General features: G+C 42.1%; 1 protein-coding gene across 7 annotated transcripts in view; it reads right to left on the minus strand.

Annotated features, from left to right (window-relative positions):
• The window catches only part of LOC147259758 (uncharacterized), a 298,413-nt gene that overhangs the window by 198,206 nt on the left and 74,764 nt on the right, over positions 1 to 25,443 (minus strand). For all 7 annotated transcript variants that reach the window (XM_086205919.1, XM_086205918.1, XM_086205922.1 and 4 more), the window contains one exon: positions 19,062 to 19,174. In XM_086205919.1, the coding sequence (XP_086062045.1) occupies positions 19,062 to 19,174 (113 nt within the window). The remainder of the gene's footprint in view (positions 1 to 19,061; positions 19,175 to 25,443) is intronic.

A 25,443-nucleotide genomic window follows, 5' to 3' on the forward strand; every position in this document is an offset into this window, starting at 1 on the left:
GTAATCATTAGGAGAGCCATTATATCCCCACAAGTGGAACTCTAACTGTGAAAACTGAATATGTCATCAATAACAGAAAATCGTAGCTTGGGTTCTTGTGACGAGGGTTATAGCAACTTTTAATGTGCAAAATAAACAGCTGTGGTGCTGCTGTAGTAGTTAGCACGTCAACCTCATGACAAAAATTTCGAGGTTTGCTGGGACCTCTCCTTGTGCCGGCGTGGGTTCTCCGCAGATGCACAAGCTTCCTCCTACAGACCGAAACATGCAAGTTTGTTTAATTGGAGACTCTAAATTGCACGAAGAACTGAAGTTGAGAGTGCGTGTCAGCCCTGTGATTGACTGGCGACCTGTCCACCTCTCGCCCAGCTGGGCTTGGCTCCAGCTCCTGGGAAACTTGTACAGAAAAAAAACAATATAGATGGAGAATGAAAAACTGTTGTGACGAAGAGGGGTTTACAGTCGACTACGACCACTACTGGACTTTTGGGGTGGGTGCCAACGTTGCTTTTTGGCAAAAATAAAGACAATGATTATAAGCCAATATTCTGTACAAAGTTAAGGTTCCATTATGGAAAATGGTCAAATGTGATAGTATTTCACTGATCCAGGACAGGGTAATATGGAAAAATAATGATGAATGATGAACAAGCTCATTTTGGAATATGGAAAGTGTGATACAATCAAAACCACAAAACTGTCAAGAAATGAAACTCATTTGCTTTTTAGCACAGGTTTATTCTGCAAAACACTGTTTCGCCTGTGTTTTAGTTAGAGAAAATTCATGACACAACAGTTCAACCCTTTGTGTCATCATCGATTACTCAGCCTTACATTTATTATATAGATTTAATAAATCTCTGAAATGCAGATGTGAGCAGGATTTTAAATGTGCTAATTTCAACACGTGACACCGAATTATTGTGAAATTCTGACCCGAAAATTTTTTCATCATGGTGTTACTGGGTGAACATGTAAACGGATATCAGCTGATGGAATCGGCCGACTGATAATATCAGTCTGGCTCTGGTCCTAACAGGAAAATATTGACACTCGCAGCAACTAGCAAGATTATTCTACGAAAAACAAAAACCCTGCTGGGATGGAGAGAAGCTGCAGTTGCGTCACTATCTGCAATAAACTGAAGAGTATAGGACAGCGAACGTGTGACAGCTTCAAGAAAACACAGAATGATAAAGACAGAGGACAGGGACACTGCCAGAGGCTGTCATTCCTCATTGGTGATGTGAGCAAGAAGTGGTTTGGAGCCAGGAAGATGTAGGTAATGTTCTTTAGTGGGGGGATTATACTTGGCTTCAGTGTGACAGTGGACACAGTAACACTCAGCGACCTCTCGGCTCCCACATCTGTCACCGGAGTCCATCAGAAGAGGCTCTCCAAAATGAAAAAGTCTGCTGCCATCCTAAGGGGTGATAGGTGGGAGTGATGATGCCGGTGGGGGGTGGTATAGAAAATGTGTACGTTCGTGTGGGTTCTACCCACCACTCAGCCACAGACCTGTCTAAGAATGCATTTGTCCGTGTGTAACAACGTGCACTCACAAGAGCGGTAGTGAGGAGGGGAGTAAGCGAGTAAAAGAGAGGGAGGGCAGTTGAAGGGTTTAGGGGAAAATGTGGTCATCAATTGCTGGCAGCAGATCCAGGGAGAAGATTATTGGACGGTAACCCAGTGGCAGATGTCTGATGAGTATCTATTAACCTGCTTCCTACATCTCGCAGGCCGTGTTGCTGATGAATTCAGACCGGGAGGCCTTGTCCCGCCCAATAGGAGGGGTTGGTAATCCCTCTCCAGGAAATAGCTGCCAGAGACCTCCGGACCTGATTGGCTGTGTGCGAGCTGCACTGGCACGGCTAACAGGCGCAGAATGCCATTGAGGAGATACAAGTCAACCCCTGCTGCTTCTTGTCAGTTGCTTCTCTATCATCACGTCGCCCTGCACTTTTATGCCTCTCTTTGTTTCTTTTCGCCTTCTGTCTTGTTTCTATGTTTAGATCAATCAGTCCATCCACTGACTCATTATTTGTCCATCAACTTTCCTTCCTTCCCTCTGCAAATGTCTTGGCTAATTCAATGTATTCTTTCTTTATCTGGTCAACAACTCCTTACCCCACTATGTGTTAACAGTGGTGGTGCTCAGTACCCCAGAACCTGACCTTGACCTTCTTTTGAGAAACCCACAAGGGCATTAGCTTAGTGACAGTGAAGGTTCAACCTCCCTGTAATAAACCACAATTAGCATCTTGGCCCTGAATCATCTGAACACCATATATGCGGTTTGGATGCAGGAGTTCTTGACTGGAGTATGACTGGCACAGCTCCTCTCCCTCATCACCACTGGTTCAGGTCCAACAAATTACTACACGGACATGGCAGAGTGTCTCCCACCTGCTCCCTGTCAGGCACCTACATGGACATAACCCTAGCAGAGAGTGTGTGAGACCACTAAAATCTCTCTACGAAAGGGTCTCATCACTGTTGAACATTTCATATTTGGTTAGGCAACCTTATTTAGGCCATAGCAGTTTATTTTGGCAAATGTTGTGCATAAATATTCCGTTATACAGGGTTTATATTTCTCTAAACCTTTTGTGTCTGCAAATGATGGCACATCTCCAAAGGCTGGTTTCGTATCACCTGCCAGAAACGTGTTTTTTTCCTGTCACTGCCTCATCTTCTTCACCATCCAACCATCTTAACATGCCAGTTAGCTTCCATTAAACCTGACTAACTAGCAGCACACTGTGCCTGGCCCAGGACATGGCTAGCTGGAGGCAGAGAGTAGGGTAAAGGGAATAAGGGAAGAGAGCTCAGGGCCTATGCTCCACATCTGTTCCTGTATTAAAGGCATATGGGCCGGGCCGGGCCAACGGCTCATGAGCATGCATGGACCCCCATCCTGAGCCCAATCAGTCTTGATGGGGGTGATGTAATGGACCTGCCTTGGCCTCCCTTGTCCTTTCAAGCACAGCGCAACCGCAGAATCCTGCATAGTAGGCCTGACAACTTGCCAGCTCGCTGTCAACACCTGCCCCTCAAACACTGCTGGGATGAAGGGACACATGCAGAGGGAGCAAAGGGATGGAGAGGGGCATGGAAGAGGTAGAGACATGGAGGGAGAAGGAAAAGATGGCCTATGGGAGCACTGGAATCACATAAGGCTGTAGAGAAAATCGGGATAAATGGAGCAGAAAGGGCTCGAGCAGGGGGTAAAAGAATTAATGGTTGTTTTAGAGACCTCTGCCCCAACGATCATTTAGAATAGAAATAACCACACGTCAGCATGTTCTTATTGAGATCAATTGCATTGATTAGTATAAATTTAATGTGGTTGAGCACTGAGCACTTTTTTTTTTACTATATTGTTATCACAATGCTATTTAAAATCAATTATTGTGTAGCTTTATTAGCAATTTAGCTCGTATCAACTCGATGCAACCAGTTTGATCTTCAATATGGATGATCAGACAGACTGTGTGGGAGGAGTGTGTGCAGCCATACAGTAAACCAGAAGGCGCCGGCTACTCTAACTGCCCACTGCCAGAAAATTAGGAGCCTGTGCAGCAACATGCCCCCTCTACATTTATCAGTGACACCACCGTGCCTGGACCTGCACAATTGTCTTTTCATCTGCCTGAACAAATGGCTATTCTTCTTGGCTGTGGTGTAATGGAGGAGAAGTTAAAGGAAGGGAACAGGATCAAGGAATCGTATGCTTTGGTGAACAGGTATGGAAGTGAGGAAGGGGTGGCCTGAACGACTGACTTGGTTGACTGGCTGGCGGACTTTGGTCCATGTTCTGCTGCTTGGCTTCTCAGAAGGATAAGGTGTAGTCACTCTGTGGTGACCCATGGGCTTGTCAAAGGGGATGTAATGAGGTCAGATTACAGGCTAGTCCATAGACTGGCTGCAAAAGGTTGGCCCGTAATCCCACAGTCATTAAAGGAATGCTTTGTTAAAAGAGGATGGAAGAGAGGAAAAAAAGACTGAGAGAACGAATAAGAGAGGGGGAATGTAAGAGGTGTGTGGGGGAACTCAATAACACTTGATTCGATATGAAAAGCCTCTTGTTGCCACCCAGGAGAAGGCCGGCTAGGAAGGATGTGAGGGAAGACAGCCGAGGGACTCCTACAAACAGGAACAAGACATGCCTTGTTCCAGGTTTAAGGAGCAAACAGATTAAGATGAATTGATGCAAGCTTAGTGACTTTGGAGAATGGGGCAGGAAAAAAAACGCCCACAGATCAATAAGGCTTAGGAAGCAAGCAACCAAAGACAGAATCTCCACTCACATTCAGGGGATAACACTAGGAAAGGGTCTCAGATCTCATATATCCCTACTTTGCGCAGTTTAGTTTTTTTTTTTTTTTTTTTTTAAGAGCTTTAAGGGTTGAATAACAAAATTTTTAAAAATCTGAAGAAGCTGGATTTTTTGGGGGGGATTTAAATGTTAAGGTTTCTTGAAAAATGGCATTTTAAATATTGATTTTAAAGCACGCTGGAGATGAGAAAACAAAATTTAAAAGGACGCAAAGCATCATGAATTTTATAACATGAACAATGAAGCAAGGTTTCACAATTCATACTTTAGAATAGAGGTTTGAAAATGCAAATGCCTTTACTGACTGTGTGCAGTGAAACACAAGGGGTTTAAAATAAAGCATATGCAGATCACACCAAAAGTCATATTGCTAGCAAGCTACATGCATCCAGTGTCCCACAGTGCACTGTGACAGATCCGTGCCTAAGCCAGCCTGGCGAGGCCTGCGCCCTGATGTTTGCAGAGATCAGAGAGAATCATCTGGGTTAACATGGTAATTATACAGCAAAGCCTCGCTATCTCGGGTTGGATCTGATACTGTTTTTCTCCTCTCTACTCAGAGATCTCAGGCCTCCAGTCAGGAGGAGCGACAGCCATCTTCCAGCTAAATCCTCAAGAGGTGTTCCGCCAATGTCAACCTCATAAAAATGAGTACACTGTGAGCGTGTGCTTTTGATTACACAAATAAGAGAACTAGGGTACTAAGACTGGGTCTTACAGTTCTACCACACCACTGCAATCTGCTGAGTTAATATTGACAGGCTTTCCTGAATACCAAATAGTTGTTATGTGTCCTGAATTAGATCTTTAAAAGTTCGTTACTGATCATTTTTACAATGAATTCACTGCAAGGCATAAATTCAAGAGCTGTGACGATACACTACCTTCTGATTCCATAGCATTCCAACACTTGGGTACTGATGGGGATTTAAATGGTGATTACACAAGCATCGCCTTTCAGTATTAAAATTAACCATATATATATATATATATATATGTCTTCTTTCAAAAACTGATGGGAAAAAGTTGAATCTATATTTCTGGAGACAATACAGGTTTAAATATTTTTGCAAATGGACTTTAATATTAATGCTGCTCTTGCAAAACATGAAGGGATATTTTAACATGGTAAAAATCAAGAAATGTTTACAGATTTTTTTGATAGAAACACAAATGTCAGCCATTAATGATCTTAAAGCTGGTGTTTGAGTGTTTGTCAGGATTCTTGAGCAAAAAACACTTTGACAAGCAGAACATGAAGCAATTGAATAACAGCTTGAGTTCATTTTCAATATTCAGGGGGAAAAAATGTATTCGTGATATTTAAAAAAAATCCCTAATACCTGAAGATGCAAAATACTGGATTTTTTTGCTGATATTTTTAAAATCGATTTGTCAGATACTCCAAATTCATCAACATTATCTGTATATTAACAAGTTTAAGATGACGATGATGATATAAAAATGAGCAGTATGTGACCATCAGCACTGTCCCGTGCTGAACTGCCAATAATGATACTAATAATACTAATAATCATGATACGCTGAGGTGAATGGACTTGTTCCTCTCACCCACAGTGAATTCACACAAAAAATCCATCTCTCTGTTGCAACATTTGTGATCAAGTTCTGCATCTTGGAGAATTTCTGATCATCATTCACTTACCACAGTTGTTGAGCTGATGACCCCGTGGGCATTCCTGAACATAGGTCAGGTGACTCTCTTAAAGCGTATAACAATTTATAAATGTCTCAAGGGAAACCTTAGTGTGGAGCAATTAGGGAGAGGGCATAAGGAACACTGTGTATTTTTTTCTAATAACAAGGTGAATGGTGAGGACAATATCATGTTTTGTGGGAGCTGACAAGTTTCCTGTGTAGATAGGGAGCTTCTGTTGACCTTTCATCCATTTCAAAATGGAAAGATAGTTACTATTGCTTGACCTGTAATACAATGCAACAATATTGCCACTGTATTAGTTCAAGCTAACAAAAAAAAAATGCATACATGAGGGAGAAAGAGGACTTTCTAACTATGACTGTTATTTCCCAATATGTTTGTTTATGTTATTCTGTATTTTTTGTATTGTGCATCATTTCTGTGACCGCAGGTGTGCCCTTTAACCCCAAAGTCATTAGCTTTTCCAGTGTGGGTCTCTGAACTGCACCACACTGGTGGAAAACACGTGCAGAGAAAGAGAGAGAAACAGAGAGAAAAGGAGAGAGCTGGAAGAGGAAGAAGGCTCCAGGGCCAATTACAGACCCAAGAAAACAAAGGGCTATATTTCAATGATTCCTCCAGCTGTGCTGTTTATGAGCTGTGTGCTTAGTCGCTCTGTGACCTTCACCTCCACACTTGCCCTCTCTGAGGGAAAACAAGCTAAAATGGCCTGATGCTCAATCTTTCATTTCCCCTTGTTTTTCTACAATTTCCACTTTTTTTTCGTTCCTTCAGTTGGTGGATGGAAACCTATCACGTGTTCCATTCAGGGCTCGGTTTATTGATATTATTAAGATGTGTTATTTCACAGTTTTTCATTTTGTAGCACTTTTAGTGTCACCTTGACATCCTATTGTGTTGTGTATGAAATAGCCTTAGATGTAAAAAGAAAGAAAAAATATGGACTAATCTAAAGCTTAATGGCAAGGTGTGTGTCATATGTAACCTTTATAACTCGGCTTGTCACTCAGCGCCTCATCCACACATACACACACCTGCACACCCATTACAGACCTCATAAGCAGAGTCTGGGTATCAGTCACTGTGGCCCTTTGACAGGTCTAACCTTCCCAAGCGGCAGGATACACCATCTTCACCGCGGTCCTATTGACCAGAGCAATAAGCCATTCTATATGGTGTATTAAAGTCATTTTCCACATGCTACCTCAGCACGATCCATTGTTCATGCAAGCTCCTGCTGACCATGAAGAGAGGCGGAAGGGGAAAAAAAAAAAAGAAAAAAAAAAAAACTTCCATGTGCTCCCAGGCTAAATTACAACAGTTTGCATGGTTTACATCAATTGAAGAGTGTCCTCAACCTGTAAGGGAAGGGCTTTTTTTTCCCCCTTTCCTGACTTAAAAGGTGTAGTCATTATCACAGTCACTTGTGAGGCAATTTTGGGCTGTCAAAGGGAGACAAAGGTTCCAGAAATGGTTCTCCGCTTGGAGGCATATGTCCTGACAACCCAGAGAGCATGCTCCATTTATGTTCTCAATCCAGTCTCCCATTTCATTCCCCTTAAATTTGCAAGCAAAAAAAGGGAAAAGGAGGAGGGCCGGGCTTTTGTTGGCAAGCAGTGGCTATGTAATATGTTAGGGCCATCTGCGTAGTCCGGTGGCTGCTCTCCCCTGCTCCTTGTGTCAGAGGTGGTGTTGGAACCACTATGTACCTCATTCTGGCCTCTGCTGAAATCAGCTCCAGTCCAGGACCGTGTGACAAATGATTCCAATCTAGGCTGAGCGCCCTTGACTTGACCCTGACCGCTGTAGACAATAAGGGCAAGCTCAGTCACTGGAAAAGATGTTCTGCGCTAATAAACCCGAGTGTGGACCACGGGTAGCGGTGAACAGAGGCACAGCTGGGGAGGGTTTGGAGAGGGGTGGGGGGAGTTCAGGTTCTGACCTCTCAGGTGCAGGTTGATAATGAGTCTCCCTGTTTGCTCTGTGAAAATGACCTCAGAGAGATGAAAGCAGCCAGAGCACAACAAAGAGCCCTGTTCTCTGCTCCTCTGAAATGGGATCATTCTTGAGGATTGGCTTATGAATGCACTTTCTATTTCATTGCTTTTAAAGGGCAATTAAGCCAAAATACAAACATGTAAAAGTAGCTGGACGAGATGCCGCCACACAAGCCACTGAAACCGAGCGCACCTCCTCGGAGACCCCCCGCATGCAAGCAAAACAGCCAAACACACAAATAAAAACAGATGCTTGCTTGCACAGACACATACATGCAAGCACAAACGTACAAAGACACACACCGACAATATCCCAAATCCTGCTTGTGCCTCCCCTTGTCTCCTTAATAAACCCTATAAAATGAGTGTGCTCTTGCCAAGCATGGTGCCGTAAACATGCCACTCCAGAAAGGTTCTGGGCATCCCGCTAGTTATGCTAATGAAACCCCCACCCTCCTCTGTTTTTCACTCTCTTATCCTGCTGGCACAGCCTTCAGTCTTCTGCAGTACACCACTCCATTGTCATCCCCTGCCCCTGTTCTGCTGGCATCAGACTAGATAATACACAGCAAAACGAAGATCCAAGAACCCTTGTAAAAAACATGGCAAGAGAATAATATGGTTATTATTTCTTTGAACTCAAAACCAGGCCATTGTTCTTTATTTTTGTGTCCCAATTTGTAGCAAAATGTGGTACAAAATATGATTATCTTAAAGATGTGTATGCATGCATGGCTAATTAAAATGATATAAGCATTTCAAAGGTAAGCAACAAGAAAGAAACAAAAGGAGATCATTATATATTGAACAAACTAACCTTCACTCTTAGGCTCTGAGTAGGGGAAGTTGTTGACAGCCAGGAAGTCAAGGCATGACTTCTCGTAGTGCTGATTCTGGCAGAGAGGAGCGTATGAGCAGGTTCTTTGTTACGGGGACTTAGAGGAACTTAGGGGGGAAAGTGCTGGGCACAACAGGAACTGGTGAAGTCTGCTGAACTCTGCTGAGTGTCAGTGTTGTAGCCAGGATTAGACCCTCCATCCTTGGGCTCCCAAATACATAAACCGGTTGTCGCTGCAGCCTAGAATTTTGCCCGTGTGACGAAGTATGAAAATATATTTGTGGCTCTCTACGTGTGTGTGTGTGTGTGTGTGTGTGTGTGTGTGTGTGTGTGTGTGTGTGTGTGTGATGCATCTTTAAGTTCCTCTGTGCATGCATCTTTCTCAGACTTGTTCAGTAGGCCAGGACTCTGACATATGGATTTGTGGCTTGACTGCAGAGCAGTGTATCACAGATAATTACGCAAGAATGTGCTGGAAGAGGAACAAACCATGGACAGTCTGGCCTGGCAGATGCTGAGCCTCGGCCTACACAGAGCCCCATGCTCCCCTGCACTAACACACTCCAGCCCCCACTGGGCCTCTCTAAGCATGAAAGGGCAGCAGGGAAAACACTGAAATACCGCAGTGCCCCCAAACCTTTTATTTCTCACCCCGCAGCCTCCTAACCTGTCTTTCATCTGCTGTACCTTTATCACATTTAACAAAGCAGTCAGGATATTCAACTTAGAAATAGGCAGAAAATGTGGAGTTATGAATTAAAATAAGAATACTTTGATTTTAATATTCGTGGATGAAAACCTTATGAATGCTGGTGAGTTTTTATTTCTTATTCCAGTGTTCAACATGAAAGTGGGCTGATATTTCAGTAAAACAAAGAGTGGCAGGACAGAGAAGGTTGAATGACAGCATACTCGTTCTCTAGTTACCCCACAGCTATGAGTCATCTTAAAGGGTCCCCATGTCTGCTCAGTTGCACAAATAATAAAACATATCCAGCAACCAAAAAAAGAAAGCGGTGCACTACAACCATAACCATAATTGAATGATCTATCACCAAGATAAAACATCCAAAGATAAACTCTGGTTTGTCATCAGCACACTCGCTCAGACGTAAAGACCACCACCAGGAAATTCACTTCCAGGGATGTGCACACTAGAGGAGCAGGTAGAGGAAGCACTTTAATGGTTTATTCTGTATTATGAAGGCAACCAAGAGTCCAGGGACCATTGAGATCCGCCTCTTCTACTCCGCCATTAGATGGAAATGATTTCTGATCACTACCCAGCAGCCCCTGAATCGAATGAGTGACCCCAAGGTGAACATGGTACTATACAGCCCTATTGCAGGCTCATTCAGCCATTCATTCACTGTAGACATCATTACTTCCATATTTTACAGGTGTCAAATGTGATATGGCTGTATACATGTGTGCCAGAGTGTGTGTGTGTGTGCGCGCGCGTGCGTGTGTGTGTCAGTGAGAGAGCGTGAGAGAGACTGTAGGGTGCTGAAAGGAAGGAGGAAAGATGAAGGGTAAAACGGGTAAAGGAACAGATTTCATTGAAAAATAGACATCTGAGATATTTTAATTATAGCATCCTTAAATAGATCGGTGTGCTAGAAGAAATTGTTGGGTCACATTTCCTTGTTGATTGAATTTAATTTGCCTGATGAATCATTTCGTTTGTAATTAAAAGTCAACAACCACGAAAACAACAAAGTTCTCTTATTTTTAAAGTGATGTTTCAACCAAAAATGATCATTAATATATCAGTTGCTCACTCTTAGAGAAGAAATATTTTCTTTTTCCCCTGCGCGTCTTTTTGGTGAATTGCTAATTCAGAAAATGCTAGCCACGTACTTGTAGCTTAAAGATTAACAACAAAACTATAAAAAGTCTGTTTACACATGGCACTGACGTTACGCTGCACGTCTTGTACATGCATCCATCTATCCAGCGCTTCAGCTGAACGCACAAGCCAAGTTCAAACACACGTTAATGGTCACGCATGTCTAAGAAGCAGTTTTAGTAAGGAAGCTTTTCGCTCAAATCAAAGTGTTGGTGAATTATTGAGCATATCGCTCTGATGTGTTTGAGACATTTTGTAGTTTTGCTGGCTCTGGCTATCATTTTCTGGATTCCTCAAGAGGTCACGCAGGAGAAAAAAATACGAATGAATTCCAAATATCTAGAAGTGCAATTGATAAATGACACTTTGGCTGAAGTTTTGCTTCAACATGTAACAAATGCAAAAAAAAAAAAAAATACTGGAGGCTAAAATCGAGTGTCCAAGTGTCTCCCTTCAGCAATGTGTGTGTGTGCGTGTTTGTGTGTGTGTGTGTGCGCGCGTGTGTGTGTGGTGGTGATGCCTCATCACAGTAGGTGTGGTGTGTGTGTGCGTGCGTGTGTATGTGTGGGCTGGCGTACTGAATTGGAAATGGAAGTTTATAAGGTCGCTGGCAAAAAAACTCTCCTCTGCTCTCTTAAGATAATGAAAAACAGCCAAGCTAAAATCTGACCATTGCAAAACTGAAACTGCATCAAGGTAGAAAGACGAATAACCTTGAGTCCCACCCAACTGAATCCTGGGTATCAATGTATTTTCAATTTGCTTACTTTTTTGTAATCATCAAGGTCAAAAGGCAATTTCTGCAACCTCAAAAGAGGGAGAAAGAAACAGGTTGGCAGTAAATCAAATAGAAAGGGTACCAAAGTCATGCTCCCAGCTATAGGAAAAGAAAAGTCAAGAGAAGAAAATCCCACATAAGCTTATTTTAGATAACATAACGCCGTGCTATTTGACTAATTGGAATACACATTATTCTTCATACAGAAATGCCATTAGCATTGTGAAAGGTTTTTGTTGTGCAAAGCATTTTCGTGACTTGATCCGAAATGGAGTGGGTGAGTGTGGATGATGAATACAACTGAATTAGATGTATACTTCAGCTGCTCTTCCACCCTTCGAAAGAGCAGACCGGGAGGTTGTAGTTTCTCCTGCTGCGATCTCACAAGGTGGACACCATTGTGTCTCTTAAATATCCCCATGGATCTATGTGACATGTGCACGTGCTTGAAGGATTTCTGAAAATCTTTCATCACTAACAAATACCTGGTATTAAATCCTTCTTCGAGCACCAGTCATCAAATGTAGTGAAAAAATAATCTAAATGAATGAATATTGATAAAAAAAAATCTTAGGGTGTACGGAAGACCCTTTTGTTGATAATATTCTATCAAATGTGAGTTTGGGTTACATGAAGTGTTTCACTGAAATTATAGTCGTCTTTGGTCCCGTACACTCGTGCACCTGAGGGATCGCATTGCTTTTGCCTGCGTTATAAAATATCTATCCTAATATTTTAAGTTTTCTTTTCAAAGTCTTGAACTAAAGAAGTGAACTTAATTTTTTTTTTTTTAAATGATTGGAAAAAAACAGAGCTGTGAATTTACTGGCTCCAAAATCAAGGTCCTCGTGTGAAGTTTAATACCGTTTTTTGTTGTTGTTGCTGCTGCTGTTGTTGTTTTTTTTTTTTTGCTGAGAAGCACGAATCAAGTCAGTAATGGCCAGAATTTTGATGATAGCCAGCAATAGACTCTACAAACTATCATTTGAATGAAAATTTTAAAAAATGCAGCATGTTGTTGGTGTTGGGAAGTGTATTCCTTTCCCGACCTCCAGACGTCTCTTATTTGTAGGGGACAGTTTCCTCCTGGCGAGCAGAGACGACACCGAAATGCGGCCTCATTTTAGAGCCCTGATCCTGCATTTCTGGTATATTCTGATTCATATCTCTCTGTCTCTCTCTCACCTATTTTATATATATATATATATATATATATATATATATATATATAAACAGAGTAGCATAGTTTGTTGTTGGAGCGTCCACATAAGAGCAAAGCAAGCACTCACAGGTAAAAGAGTAATGATATGCTTTAGGGCAACATTTTACACAATGATGCATTTTGGGAGGCACACCTCTACAGGGTACGTGTGAAACAATGGGTGTCATAACTGCCCTGTGCTGTTTATTAATCTTCCTTTGCCCTCTAATCAATCTGGTTTTCCTCTTGCAAACACTGGTTACATTCCACTGTTAAACGAAAGACCATCTTTCACCGTGGCACAATAAGGAGGCCCAAGGAAGCGATGCGTAACTGCACAAAACAACTTCCTCTGGATGTTTTTAGATAAATGGAGGTGAGATGAAGCAGGGAAACTCTTACAAAGCTCTAATGTGTTGTCACGGAGTAGCAGGGACTCACAGGATATGGCTGATTTAAATGAATCCGCGAAGATGCCAGACGTAACTGAAGTGTCAGGCTTTGATTCTTTGTCTTCAAAAGCCAATAGAAAAATGGCTGATTACATGTAAACTACCTGAATTATAGTTTTCAATGTCAAAACTTAAAGAGGCGCATTTTGAAGCTGTGACATCATAGCCTCTTGTGTCATTATCAAATCTAGGCAGGGTTTTATTAGGCATGGCCAATGAAACAAATGCCTACAACTGGAAACCATTTGAGAGGTATGTTGTGAAGTCATACTGTAGTACTCAGCTAAAATTATTCGACATATGACAGTGAGAGGAAGTAGCCACTATTCTTGTTATTCCCCACTGTAAAGTCATACTGCAGCAATTATTCACAATCTTTGATCATCCTCACAGAGGCAATGCAATCATGGCTGAAAATCAATTTCAAGGACATCAGGAAAAATCAAAACGCTAGCACTGTGCCAACAGGGCCAAGGGCCTCTGTGAGAGAAAAGGGGATTTTTTTCTCATCATCCTTGCAGTGTTTTTTTTTTTTTTTTCTCTCCTTTCCATTGCAAAAGGGTAATCAGCCAGCAACACCAGAGAGCTTGCTGTTGGCCAGAGCCAGATCCCAATCCTGTTCAGAGCTGCTAGTGATGTAGCGCCAGGTAGCATCCAATTAGCGCTTACTGTAACTTAATGCAAAGTGCTGGCATTCGGCTCGCTGAATCCAACTAGTTGTCATAGAATTTCCACGCTTCTGCTGTCAAATTCATGAACATTTGCTGATTTGCTTTGCTTTCTCAAAGCACCATGAACTTGAAAAAACATTCCCATCAATGCTGCGTCGTATATGGCCATTTTCTGCTAAAACAGATTGGCCTGATTACTGTTGAGACAGCAGGCACATCAGCAATGGCTGCTTGATGCTTATTGACAACTGTGTTGCCTTAGAACCACGTTCACTCATTTTACGTATAGAGCAATTTGTAATGGCACACGTTCTAAATCTGTATAATGGATGTAAATCCAATATGATAAACCACAAGTGTGTGCCATTTTTAGTAAACAAAGCTGGTCGAACATTCCTCACTTTATCTTCAATTAAGGCGAACCCCATCCAAATCAATCCATTCAGATTAAGGTTCTACAGATTATCGATATGGTCGATTAGTGGGTCAGATATGGAGCAATTTTTAGATTATGACATCTGTTTTTTCTTTAGTTTTTTTTTTTGTTCTTGGTTTTCCATAATAAAACAGATACGTCTGAAAATGTGCGACTTTGATCTCCTGCAGGAGCCTCTCCACTCTTAGTTTTCTGCCCCAAAATACGGAGCTGCTCGTTTCAGAACATTACTTGCATTATTTATTTTGTCTGATTGCTTAATAAAAGAGCTTTATTTTTTTTTTAGCTCATTTAATTTTTTTAGTCAATCTTAAAAAAAATAATAATAATCTGCTGGGATTTTCTTATGGTTTTTCTCAATGATAAATTTAACTGATTTTAGGTTTTCACCAAAGTTTTGTGTTGGAGTTCATGTGACACCAAGATTTCAATAGCTTCTGCAAATATCAGATACTATATCAGTCCGAAATGACACCACATGGATGCTGCAGTCTGGAATCTAAACTGGGTGAAGGTGTGAGTGTGAGTGGTTGTCTGTGTCTGTATATCAGTCATGTGATGGACTGGTGACCTGTCCAGGGTGTATTCCACCTCTCAGCCAATGACAGTTGGGATACCAGGTAAAATATCATCCTCATCACAGCCTGGGATGATGGGTAATCTTCTGTTGGCCCTCAAGTCATGTCTGTTTCATCCTTTCACCCCAACTCGCTCTGACAGAAGACAGACAAGCGAGTTTTGGATATGTGGCATGGAAAGAGAACCCCCCCCTCTCCATCGGGGCTCCATGGGCGGCCTGCCCACTCTTTCATGACAGCAATAGCAGACACCATGCAGCATAACAGTGGAAAATCCAGTCCACCATGTTTCCTCATCAGTGATGTCTTCTGTCTGACCTCCACCTCAGTTTTAGTGACTCATATGAATATGGAAGATGAATATGGGCCAACTTCTGAGGTTTTGCCAAATTCAACAAGAGACAATCTTGTCAACCGTGAAATCGTCTTCACAGAGGTGGCGTGGACAAATGTGGATTGGTTGGAGGCACTTCATCCCTGGGAAATTTGCTGACCTTTATTTTATGTTCGAGACCATAAAGATCAGGTAAAACGCTATCAAAACAAGCAGCGTGGAGGAAAAGTGCTCCGTGATCCTCTATAATGCCTCTGTGGACATCTATCATCATTCATCCTTTATTCAGGCAGCACAGCCGTCATCACAGGACACTCCCATACTGGTGCAACCACTCTCCTCTCTGCCCTCTTTTAGTACTTCCTCTGGTGACATACTTGCCTCAGCACCCTTCCACAAACACTAACACACACTGCTGCTGCTTGACCTCTGAGGTTCAGGGAGAGCATTAAATACCCGCTAGTGTTGGGATGGGCCAAGTCTCAAGTTGTAGTGAGGCCTAGAGAAGGCCTGAGGGAAGCAGCTTATTGGTCCCCGGGCAAGATGTGTGTATGTATGTGTGAGTAGTGCCAGAGTGAGGCAGCAGGTACATTAGTGAGTGTGTTTGTGCAGGTTTAAGACATCAATAACAGAGCCAGACCCCTATAGACAAATTCCTACATCAGACACACACAGCACATCTGGATATTTTATTCAGTGTCCCTCATGTAGATCTCTGTGAGAAATGGAGTTCCTGGCTCCATTTATTTTCTATTACCTCATAGCTTAAAGATTTCTGCCTGAAATTACATTGTAAAATTATTATAATTTTCTGCAAGAATGAGATGCTTTGACACGTGTGTACAAATAGTCAAATATGAATCCTCATCTTGTAAGACTTGAAACATTTAAATGGTTAAAACTGGTGCAATGTGACTTTGTTGGACTTGGAAAAGGACAGTTGACTGGGAACAACTTTAAACTGGCAAGAGAAGACAAAACATTCAGAACATACAGCTGATATGTAGCAAACTGCTAAACAATCAAATGGAAAGGTGACTTTTATGAGAGTCCAGCTTTGACAGACCCTCTGCAGTGATAGAACATAGTGGGACAGCGGAGAGTTACTAAAGATGGAACAATTTCACATTGGGAGGTCAAGCTAACAGTCATTCACAGCTCCATTAGTCTCACATAGTCAAACCAATCTCCACAGCACCGCCCCAGAAATGTGAATGAGTCCAGAGAGCCGGTGGGGCAGTTAGCAATTTAAATGTGTAAAAAAAAAACAAACCAAAACAAAACAAAAAAAACTGCTTTCCAAATTACTACAAACTAAACATTGCACTTTCTTGGGACCTCAGCAATAAATCCAGGAAGTTTGAAGCAGATTAAATGAGCAGTTGTCAAGAAAAACAAAGAACACACACTTGTTTCACAAATAGAAATTCATTCTCTGCCTCTGTGCACATTGCAACAATTCTATCAACGAAGCCTGTGAGAAGGTTTCTTTCTTCTTTCATTCCAACTTTCATTTGAGTCACATGGGTGTATGCTGTAATAACTGTACTGCTGTTTTATGTTCAAAATAAAACAGCAATACAGAAGAAAGAATATTAGCAAATGCTCTGAAGGCAACCCTCTGAGAAATATCCGTTCTCAGCAATGAATCTTGAGATGTGTGATGATGTGCTGTGGTTATCTGGTGGTTTCAGAGTCATGCCCTTTACTGTTCCTCTGTTATTTACCCACCAGACACACACAGCATGATAAATGCTTTGTCTGACCTTCTAAATTTGTTTTCCTTCCTCTTAACTGTGATTTTATTTCCCTTGGACAAGCCTGTGAGTGTGTGTGTGTGTGTGTGTGTGTGTGTGTGTGTGTGTGTGATGTGTGTAGCATGCCTTTCTGCAAAGAAAAAGCAAGGTCTATATCCAGAAAGATAAAATCTATCCTTTTCTTATTGCAAATTGTTTCCATCGGTTACTCATTCAAATAAACAAACTGTTGAACAAGCAAAAGAAATTGAAACAATTACAAATAGAAGTGCTGTAACAACTACTGACCATCCATCTGAGTGTGTCTGCTTCGGTCTGGAAATGGTTAAGGTCGCCACAGGCCAGAGCAGAGTCAACATCGGCCACAGCTCGGCTGGCCTGCACTGCCAGATCAATATCTGCAAATAATAAATTAGCTCCCCAGAGGGGTCGCACTAAACCTTCAGTAGCACTGCCCTGGAAAAGTCCACAATTGGTGTGTGTGAGACTCAATAAGCCAGGTGAATGACTGTGCAGGGGCACATCTTTAGCACTCTATAATAGAAAATTAATGGTGCTCAAATCAGTGCTGAGGGCACCCTGAGGGTTACCTAATAGGCCTAGTTAGAACTGTCATCCCTCCCAGAGTCGCCTAAAATATCACATGCAAACACACGGAGCCAAGAAGAGAGGGAGAAGTGTGTGCGTGTGTGTGTGTGTGTGTGCACGCACGCATGCGTTTACAGGAAAAGGTGATATCAACGCAGGGAACAAGGGAATTGAGGGTGATGCAACAACAAATAAGAACAGGTAACAAGGATTACCATCTTTGTGTATTACCTTTTGAATTTGGAGTAATTATAGAAAGTATATAGCTGATATAATTTCAGTCCAAGTCATAGAGCTACCGAATACACACACAGTATTTTTGTGCGATGGATTGTGGCGTGACTCCGTGTCACAGCTGTTTGAAGTAGCCTGCTAGCTTGTTGGCTTGTTTTAGAAACAGAGGACAGTCAGGAGAATTACACCCATCTGACTCCCTTTGGAAGCCAAATTTCTATTTGAATAAATGTAAAGTTCATTGAAAGACACATCTAAAAAAAAATAATATCAATGGACTGAATCACTACACCCTGGGTTCCTGTTTGGAAATGCAGTTTTGCTTTAACCATTTGCATTTTATTCCACTTAAACTGACATTAAACAAATATCCTAAAGTATGTCAGATTTAGTACAGCAACCTGATGATCGATCCATCCTGATTTTGTCAGAATCACTGACAGCCACAGTCGCACAAACATTGCCGTATCAGTTATGGTGAATAAAATAGATTTGATTGGGTGTAAATTTTCGAAAATGTCCTGCTGACTTTCTTAACCCCTAGACAGCTATAAAATAAGATCAAATTACTACAGATTCAAGTTTCACATCAATTCTGTTATTACTTTTTGCTGATGTTATAAATAGTGTGGGATTATTATTTCAATTGCCCTCAAACCAAAGTATATTTCTTAGCTTTCTTTTCAGCATTATTTTGAAAATGTTTTAAAATATGATGAGCACATCCATAAATATGTCCCCCCGTAGAAAAAGAAATGCGTGAGTGAAAAGGGCAATTTAAAAGAATGTGCATGATCAAATGTGACAAACTACAGGATTTAATTTGTGTCTTTGTTCCAGCATAAACTTTTCTAATCCAGCGCGTGCTGTGAGAAGCAGATCTATATGCCCAAGAGGCTGGTAATGAGCCTTAAAGCACATCTGATCACTTATTCCAGTTGGTTTATTCCTCTTCTCCACAAACACAACTACTGGATTCAATAAACACACTCCATATTGATCTGGAGCCAACCGCCAGCACAGACACCTCTCTTTTACGCACACACGCAACAAGATTTATTACAACTTTGCATTAAAAAGCAGACACACCAACACAAGTGTGTGCAGTTGCAGGAACATTCACTCATACCCAAAGAAAATGTGAAGTTTAGATGCTGTCTCAGACACCAGACACAACTGTTCACGCTCCGATTTTTCCCGTGTCCTTAATTTTCCTATGCAGTAATATCAGGAGGGTGCGGGGAGGGGTTTATCTACTCATCTTTTCTCCTACCCCCTCTCAGGTCTGGACTCTGGCAAACTGTCTACAGCGTTGACTCAGAACTTACCCACATGCCGCCACTCTGCCGTCCTCCAGCGCAAACAGCGTGTGTCGCTCTCCGCAGGCCACTTGAGATATTTTCAAAGATGATGGAAGATTCTGGAACAAACGTGGTGCCAGCTGGAAAAGAATAAAGTTCCCAGTGAGGTGAAGAAACAAGTGTATATCTGAGTTGCTGTGTAGTTAAGTTGGTATACTCCATCAGCCTGGCAGCCAAGCACAGCTCCAGCAAGATCCTCTTAGATGCAGACAGAACAACGTGAACAACAGAGGCAACAAGAAAGGAACGGCATACTCCTTCATGGCGCTGAGCTGTGTAGATCTGATGTTTTTTTTTAAGTCCCTGAGTGTATGTCTGTCTGTCTGTCTGTGTGTGTTCATGCCAGTACCACAAAGAAAAAAATGAAACAGCCTATGAGAGGAAAAGAAAACCTGGTTCCTCATCATGCGCTTGTTAGCTTGTCCAATCTATGGCAATCAGCACAGTCCCAGGGGTTGAAAGACACGGGAAGCCGGGGAAAGGGAAGCCGAGGCTGAGAAAAAGATCAATACTGCACTGTGAAACAAGAAGTGTGGGCTATTTACTCTCCATTGATCTGATGATGCTGGAGAAACACCTCACTCTGCTATTAAATTGAGGGTATAAGTGTACTGTGGAGAGCTTTTTTTTCTTCCCCTCTCTCTCTTTTCTTTCCCTCTTTCTTCACCCCAAGGTCAAGAAATAGCTAAAAAACATCCACAAACAAACAAAAATGGATTGCTTGGGCCCAAGAAAGTAATTAATCTACATTAAAATGCCAGAAGAGGCACTAACTACCCATCGTAAGTGAAGTTTTGCTTGGAGAGGCAAAAGACCCGCGGTAGGGTTGACTACCAGAGGACGTCCTGATAAATAGAAATAGACTACAGCCAGCAGAGCAGCACTGCAAAGTCCACCTGCTTATGACAGGAAAGAAAGACTTAACCCTCCCAGCACAGAGGTACTGCAGGCCTTTGTTGAGCAGTGAACATGAAATAGGTTGCTCAGATATAGAAGCCTTGCATGCTACACGGTTCAAGTTCAAGCACAAAAAGCAGTAAATTTCAATTTTAATCCTTCATACCAGTTTGTGACAGACATGACACAATGCACTATTTCCAAGGAAGCAAAAAGCACTGTGTCATATGTAAAACAAAACAAAACTGTCTTGGATTGCTTAGCTTCCGCTGCGTATACCGCTACGTAAAGTCTGAATTCACACTTTGACAGGCCTCAAAAATGAGTTCTTATTAACATCCTATGATCTCTTAAATGAGACGGCGCCCACATTTAGCCCGGGTCTGCTTTGACGTCCATGTTTTCACTGCCGCTGTCCCAGAATTGCTTGTGAACTGCTACCTTTCAAGGAATGTGAAGAGTGTGGTTCTGGAGCTATTCGCTGCTTGTGAAGTATCATGAGATAACCTCTTTTGGGTTTTGTCACTGTAAACTGGTTTAACTTCAAATTAATCTGTGGTAAAAAAATCTTCAATTCGATGAATTGTTTAGATTTTATATTCATTGAATTTGCTCTGAGAATGAGCAGAAGAGAAAGGAACAGAATGACGTCCCTGCAGGGAATAAAGTTCCTGGTTAGTCTGATCTGGTCAAATACTGTGGTGCACAGTATCGGTGCATACAGGAAAGTAGATACTGCAGTAATATCACAAGTGATCTAAGATGCATTTCTCCACTGGCAGAAAAATTACTCAGCAAAAAGGGAAATTTGATTTTTAATCTGAATTATTGCACTGAAAAAAACATTTGCCATTTACATTCCTCCCAACTGAATTCCCAAATCATTCAGTTCTCACTTTTCAATTTCAGTTGACCTTGACAAACGTCCAGTCGCCAAGAATGAGCAATGGAGTGCAGAATCACACACATCAAAGTTCATCCCAATTATATTGAACTGTGCTGACGTGTCAGACGACGTATATTTCATACAAAATCAGATCAAATCTTTTTCGTAAATTATCAAAAAAGATAAATAAAGCCTCCAAAGTCCTCTCTGGTTTTCCAACATGTGCTGACATGGAGATATTTTTCATGGCGTGAAACTCTCTTCCCCTCCATCTCTTTCTTTGCCTTTCTTCTGCTCCTCCGAGGAGTAGCCTTATTGACTGTGTGGCTGTATTACAACAAGCAGTCTCTAATGACTCCCTGAAGACCGCTCTATCCCTACTGCCCACCCTCCTCCTCGCTCGGCCTCCCTCCCTGCGTCTCCCCTTCCCTGCCTGCTCTTCAGGCGCCAGTTCAGCAGCTAATTAACCCTCTCTAATAGCGTAGATTACATTAGCTTTGAGCGGCTCGCACCCTCCACCGGACTCGCACCGCCACACAATGAACCCAGCCTTGCTTTACAAATCTCCTCCTTCACAAGAGCACAATTATGAATTCAAACAACTTCTTATCCACACTCACTCATCCAGGGACAGAAGCCCTCCTCCACAAACCACCCTACTCCTCCCCTGCCACCCACCTTCCATGCCTTCACGCTGAGAGTAATGAGAGAGCTGAAGAGAGGAGACCACACAACGAGATGGTCATGAGGGATATGCAGGGGGGTGGGGAGGAGGAAGGGACCCTTATTGGGTGAATCAGAAAGGTCACTTTAGGTGGTTCATTGGGTGAGCCTACAGAAGCCCGGTGATAACCCTCAATCTTAACATTCCTATTCACAGCTAAATGAAATCTTAATTGGCTGGACAGCGGGAAAAGCGGGAATACTGGGACCAAATTGAGTTTTAGGCTCCAAGTGGTTAAAGAGAGGGAATTAAAAGACAAGAATGGATGACTTAAGCAACTGGAAGTTGTTTTCTATACATCGGCAAAATAAAATGGAAAAATGTACAGTTTATTAAATACGTTTTAATCTGCACACATGGATTATGACTGTCAGATCAGTGAGTCCAGTCAATCTGTGCAGCCTTTAGGGGGGATAGGAGATGATTACACGGTAATCAGCACCTGCTTTTAAAGGGTAAGAAAGTATTATGGTTGGTTAGTCTCCTTTGATGCAATGACGCCGAGCTGCATAGAGTACCAGTGCCATTAAACTGCAGGAGTCCAACCACTGTTCAAACCCATCGAGGAGGAGAAGGGAGGACAGCGACTCAATGAGAATATGTAGTATTTCTTCTATATAATGGAAATTTCTCTCTCCTACAGCACGTAAGGCATTTAGAGGTGTTTTATGAATGATAATAAGATGAGGGGCAGTTTAGAAAAGGTAGAAAAGAAAAAAGTACGCAAGAAATGCATGTAATCTGCTCCGTCTAAATGTAAATTGGTAGATTTGTAATGAAAGGGCATTCTCATGTTTCTTTGTCCCGCTTGCCATAGCAGCATTTTCTGCAGCAGAGCACTCTCCTTTCTATTTCAATAGGACAGCTCATTTACTAGACTCCTAGACTCCCAAACTGCTGACTGGGGTTTTCAAGGCTGTGTACTTTGTGTGTGTGTGTGTGTGTGTGTGTGTGTGTGTGTGTGTGTGTGTGTGTGTGTGTGTCCTTGATTAACTATATTTGTGGGTTCCTACAAATCAAGAGCGCATCATACTCGTGGGTTCAGATGTGGACTTTGAGAGTTAAGATTCGGGCCAGCAGGGAATGGATGGATGGATGGATGGATGGGTGGATGCATGGATGAATGGATGAATGTTAATGACAGGTCCTCACAAAGATAGTAACTCAGTTTGAGGCGGAATGCATGTGCACCAGCTTGTGCTAAAAAAGAGAGAGAATAGGGAGCATGAAAGAAGGTAAAATGGAGAGAAGGAGTGGAGGAGAGAACATATTGTGTCATTAAGGTACTCAGAGATCATTAGATATATAAAGGCTGTGCTATGCAAGGTCAGGGCTGCTGTGTTTTTCTAGGTCGGCAGAGGGGCAGTAAAACCAGTATAATCAGCTGCTTCTCTCCCCCCCTCCTCCATCTAGAGGTGGGGTGGATTACAGCCCAGTTTATCCGCGCTCCTGTATGTATTTACGAACATTATCAAGGCTTATGAGCCAAGGACACAATAACCCACACAAGAGGAAAAGAAACACTTTGAGCTAGATATCGGCCTCATTATGGGCTAAAGTTGTCGGATCTCTGTTTGGCTGAACACTACAAGGCTGCTTTAACAGGTGCCTCTGTATCCCATGTTTCTCATGAAGGCCATGCTTTATAGTGGAGTCGAGTTGGACTGACACTACAGTGTGCGTTTGCTTTTTTTAATAGTTAGTAAACCCCAGCCCTGCTCCAATCACCCCGCAGTGAAAACCGTCAGCTGACTCTGAATCGAGTTAGCTCATCGTGGGTCGTGGTCAGTCAGAACGTTAGCGGAATGAATATTTCCCCGTCTGTTTTGTCTGACAGTAGTGTAACGCTCTAGTTTGATTTTACAAATGTCATATTTTGTCGCCGTTTATCTTCACGGTTTTGTTTAAACTGGATTAAATATTTATTTGAAGGTTACCGCTTCATCAGCTGTTTGTATGGTTTCAAAAAGATGGTTCAATTTCGTTTTCAGATGAATAATGGAACAACCTTAAAACTTGAACGACAGACTTAAACGGGATATCAATAGACGCTCCTCAATACTTGCCCTCTAAAAGGCATGAAAAAACTGGATGTGGATAGAAATCCTGAAAACAAAAAAAACAACAACACCTTTTTACTTTTTGTTTCTCACCACAACAGGATGTGGATAAATGTCCTAAGGGCTATTGCTTTAGTTATATGTGAGGGCTGAATAAGCATCACTTAGGCATAATTCAGAATTTATGAATGCTCTTTGCGACCCTTATTGTAAAGTGGTGAAGTCATACTTCACCCCCTCCTCAGCCTCCTCCATTTTCAGTCCATCTGTGAGGTTAACACCATTAGTTAATTATTACTAGACACATTAATGGATGGTTATTGTAATATATCTTTTTTTACAAAGTAACTGTTTTATCATCGACGTAAGATTTTACGTCAAGATTGGTGGTTACATTTTTTTTTCTTCTTCAAATGGCATCCTGATGTGTAAAAAGAAAGGCTCCGCCCCTCAACATGTGACTGGGGTCCTCATGAGTCCGCTGAAGGACAAACAGCTGCCGGCCCTGGATGGCAGAGAGGAAATGCTGTTGGTAATGTGGCGTGTTCATCAAGATAATGATGGATGGCTTTAAAATGGACCCTTGGCTTTATAGAGATGAATGTCCTGCTTGGCTTCTTACTCAGCACTTTGGCCTTTACCCACTCATTGAGCGCTTTATCACACAAACAACCTCACCCAGCCTACGATGGAGATTAGCAAAGCCTGTCTGGAAAATGGACCCAACTAAAACCTATCAATCAACCGTGCTCCGGGCCAATCAAGAGAGAAAACACACATCCAGAAAGCATCCTGATACACTCTTTATCTTCAAGTGTGAGGTTTTAGAGATAGAGGGAATTTCTGTCTTCCTATCAGACTGAATTAAAAGAGGAAACAGAGTCCAAGAACGCCTCTCAAATATCTCATTTGGCTATATTTTTTCTTTTTTCTTTTTTTTTTTTTAATTCAGAACACTTCAAATGTCAAGGCATTGGTGAATTTAGTGTAAACTTAAATTCCATTACCTGGCAGGCATTAATTGCTAACCGAGCCTAGGGATTTTTCCCCCGGGGCCTCTATGTTTCCCCTCTGTCATCTGGCTAACTATTCTGTCTAGACTAACTTAGAGCACCATAATCCACCATGGGGATCAATAAACTGCACATAATTCAGCTCCAATAATGAGCTTTCACTTCAACACAAGCACCAGCCCACTTCCCAAGGAACCGGCAGGGGCGTAAAATGATAATGTAATTATTAAAAGGACAGACAAAATGAGTAAGCACTTTCACACAGGGAGGGAGGGCGAGCCCGGCCTCAATTAGACACACTTAAAGCTATCATTGTTATTTGAGACAAAGCTAATCAAGGAGAAGATACGGGGGCATCCATTTCAGCAGGTAATAGAATGACGCTCGGTGGCTGGCTCTCCCATTCCCCCAGGCTCACGATGTTATAAAGGCTGCCCTGCAGTCACGCGTTAGTGGGCACTCTTAAATGGAGCGCAATTGATGTGGTTTTATCCACCAATCAGGGATACAGAGGAGGGGACTTGGAACTGAGAAGTTTAAGATTCACACTCCCTAATAGCAACACATAAAAACCATAAGTGCAAGGTATTATTATAAACCTGTTTCCATAAGTGGTGCAGTATGTAATTTTTGAATGTGTAACAGCTACAGAAGAGATGCCCTGGGATTAAATTATTAAAATAATATGTCTGACATTTACAGATCAAACTAGCTTGAGTGATTTGGTGTGACAAAGTAAAGTTTAACCTTGGGGCCTTATCTACTGACT

The sequence above is a fragment of the Aulostomus chinensis genome, chromosome 6, assembly GCF_037954235.1.
Source record: "Aulostomus chinensis isolate RoL2024-O1b breed Wild chromosome 6, RoL_Achi_v1.0, whole genome shotgun sequence".
Lineage (NCBI taxonomy): Eukaryota > Metazoa > Chordata > Actinopteri > Syngnathiformes > Aulostomidae > Aulostomus > Aulostomus chinensis.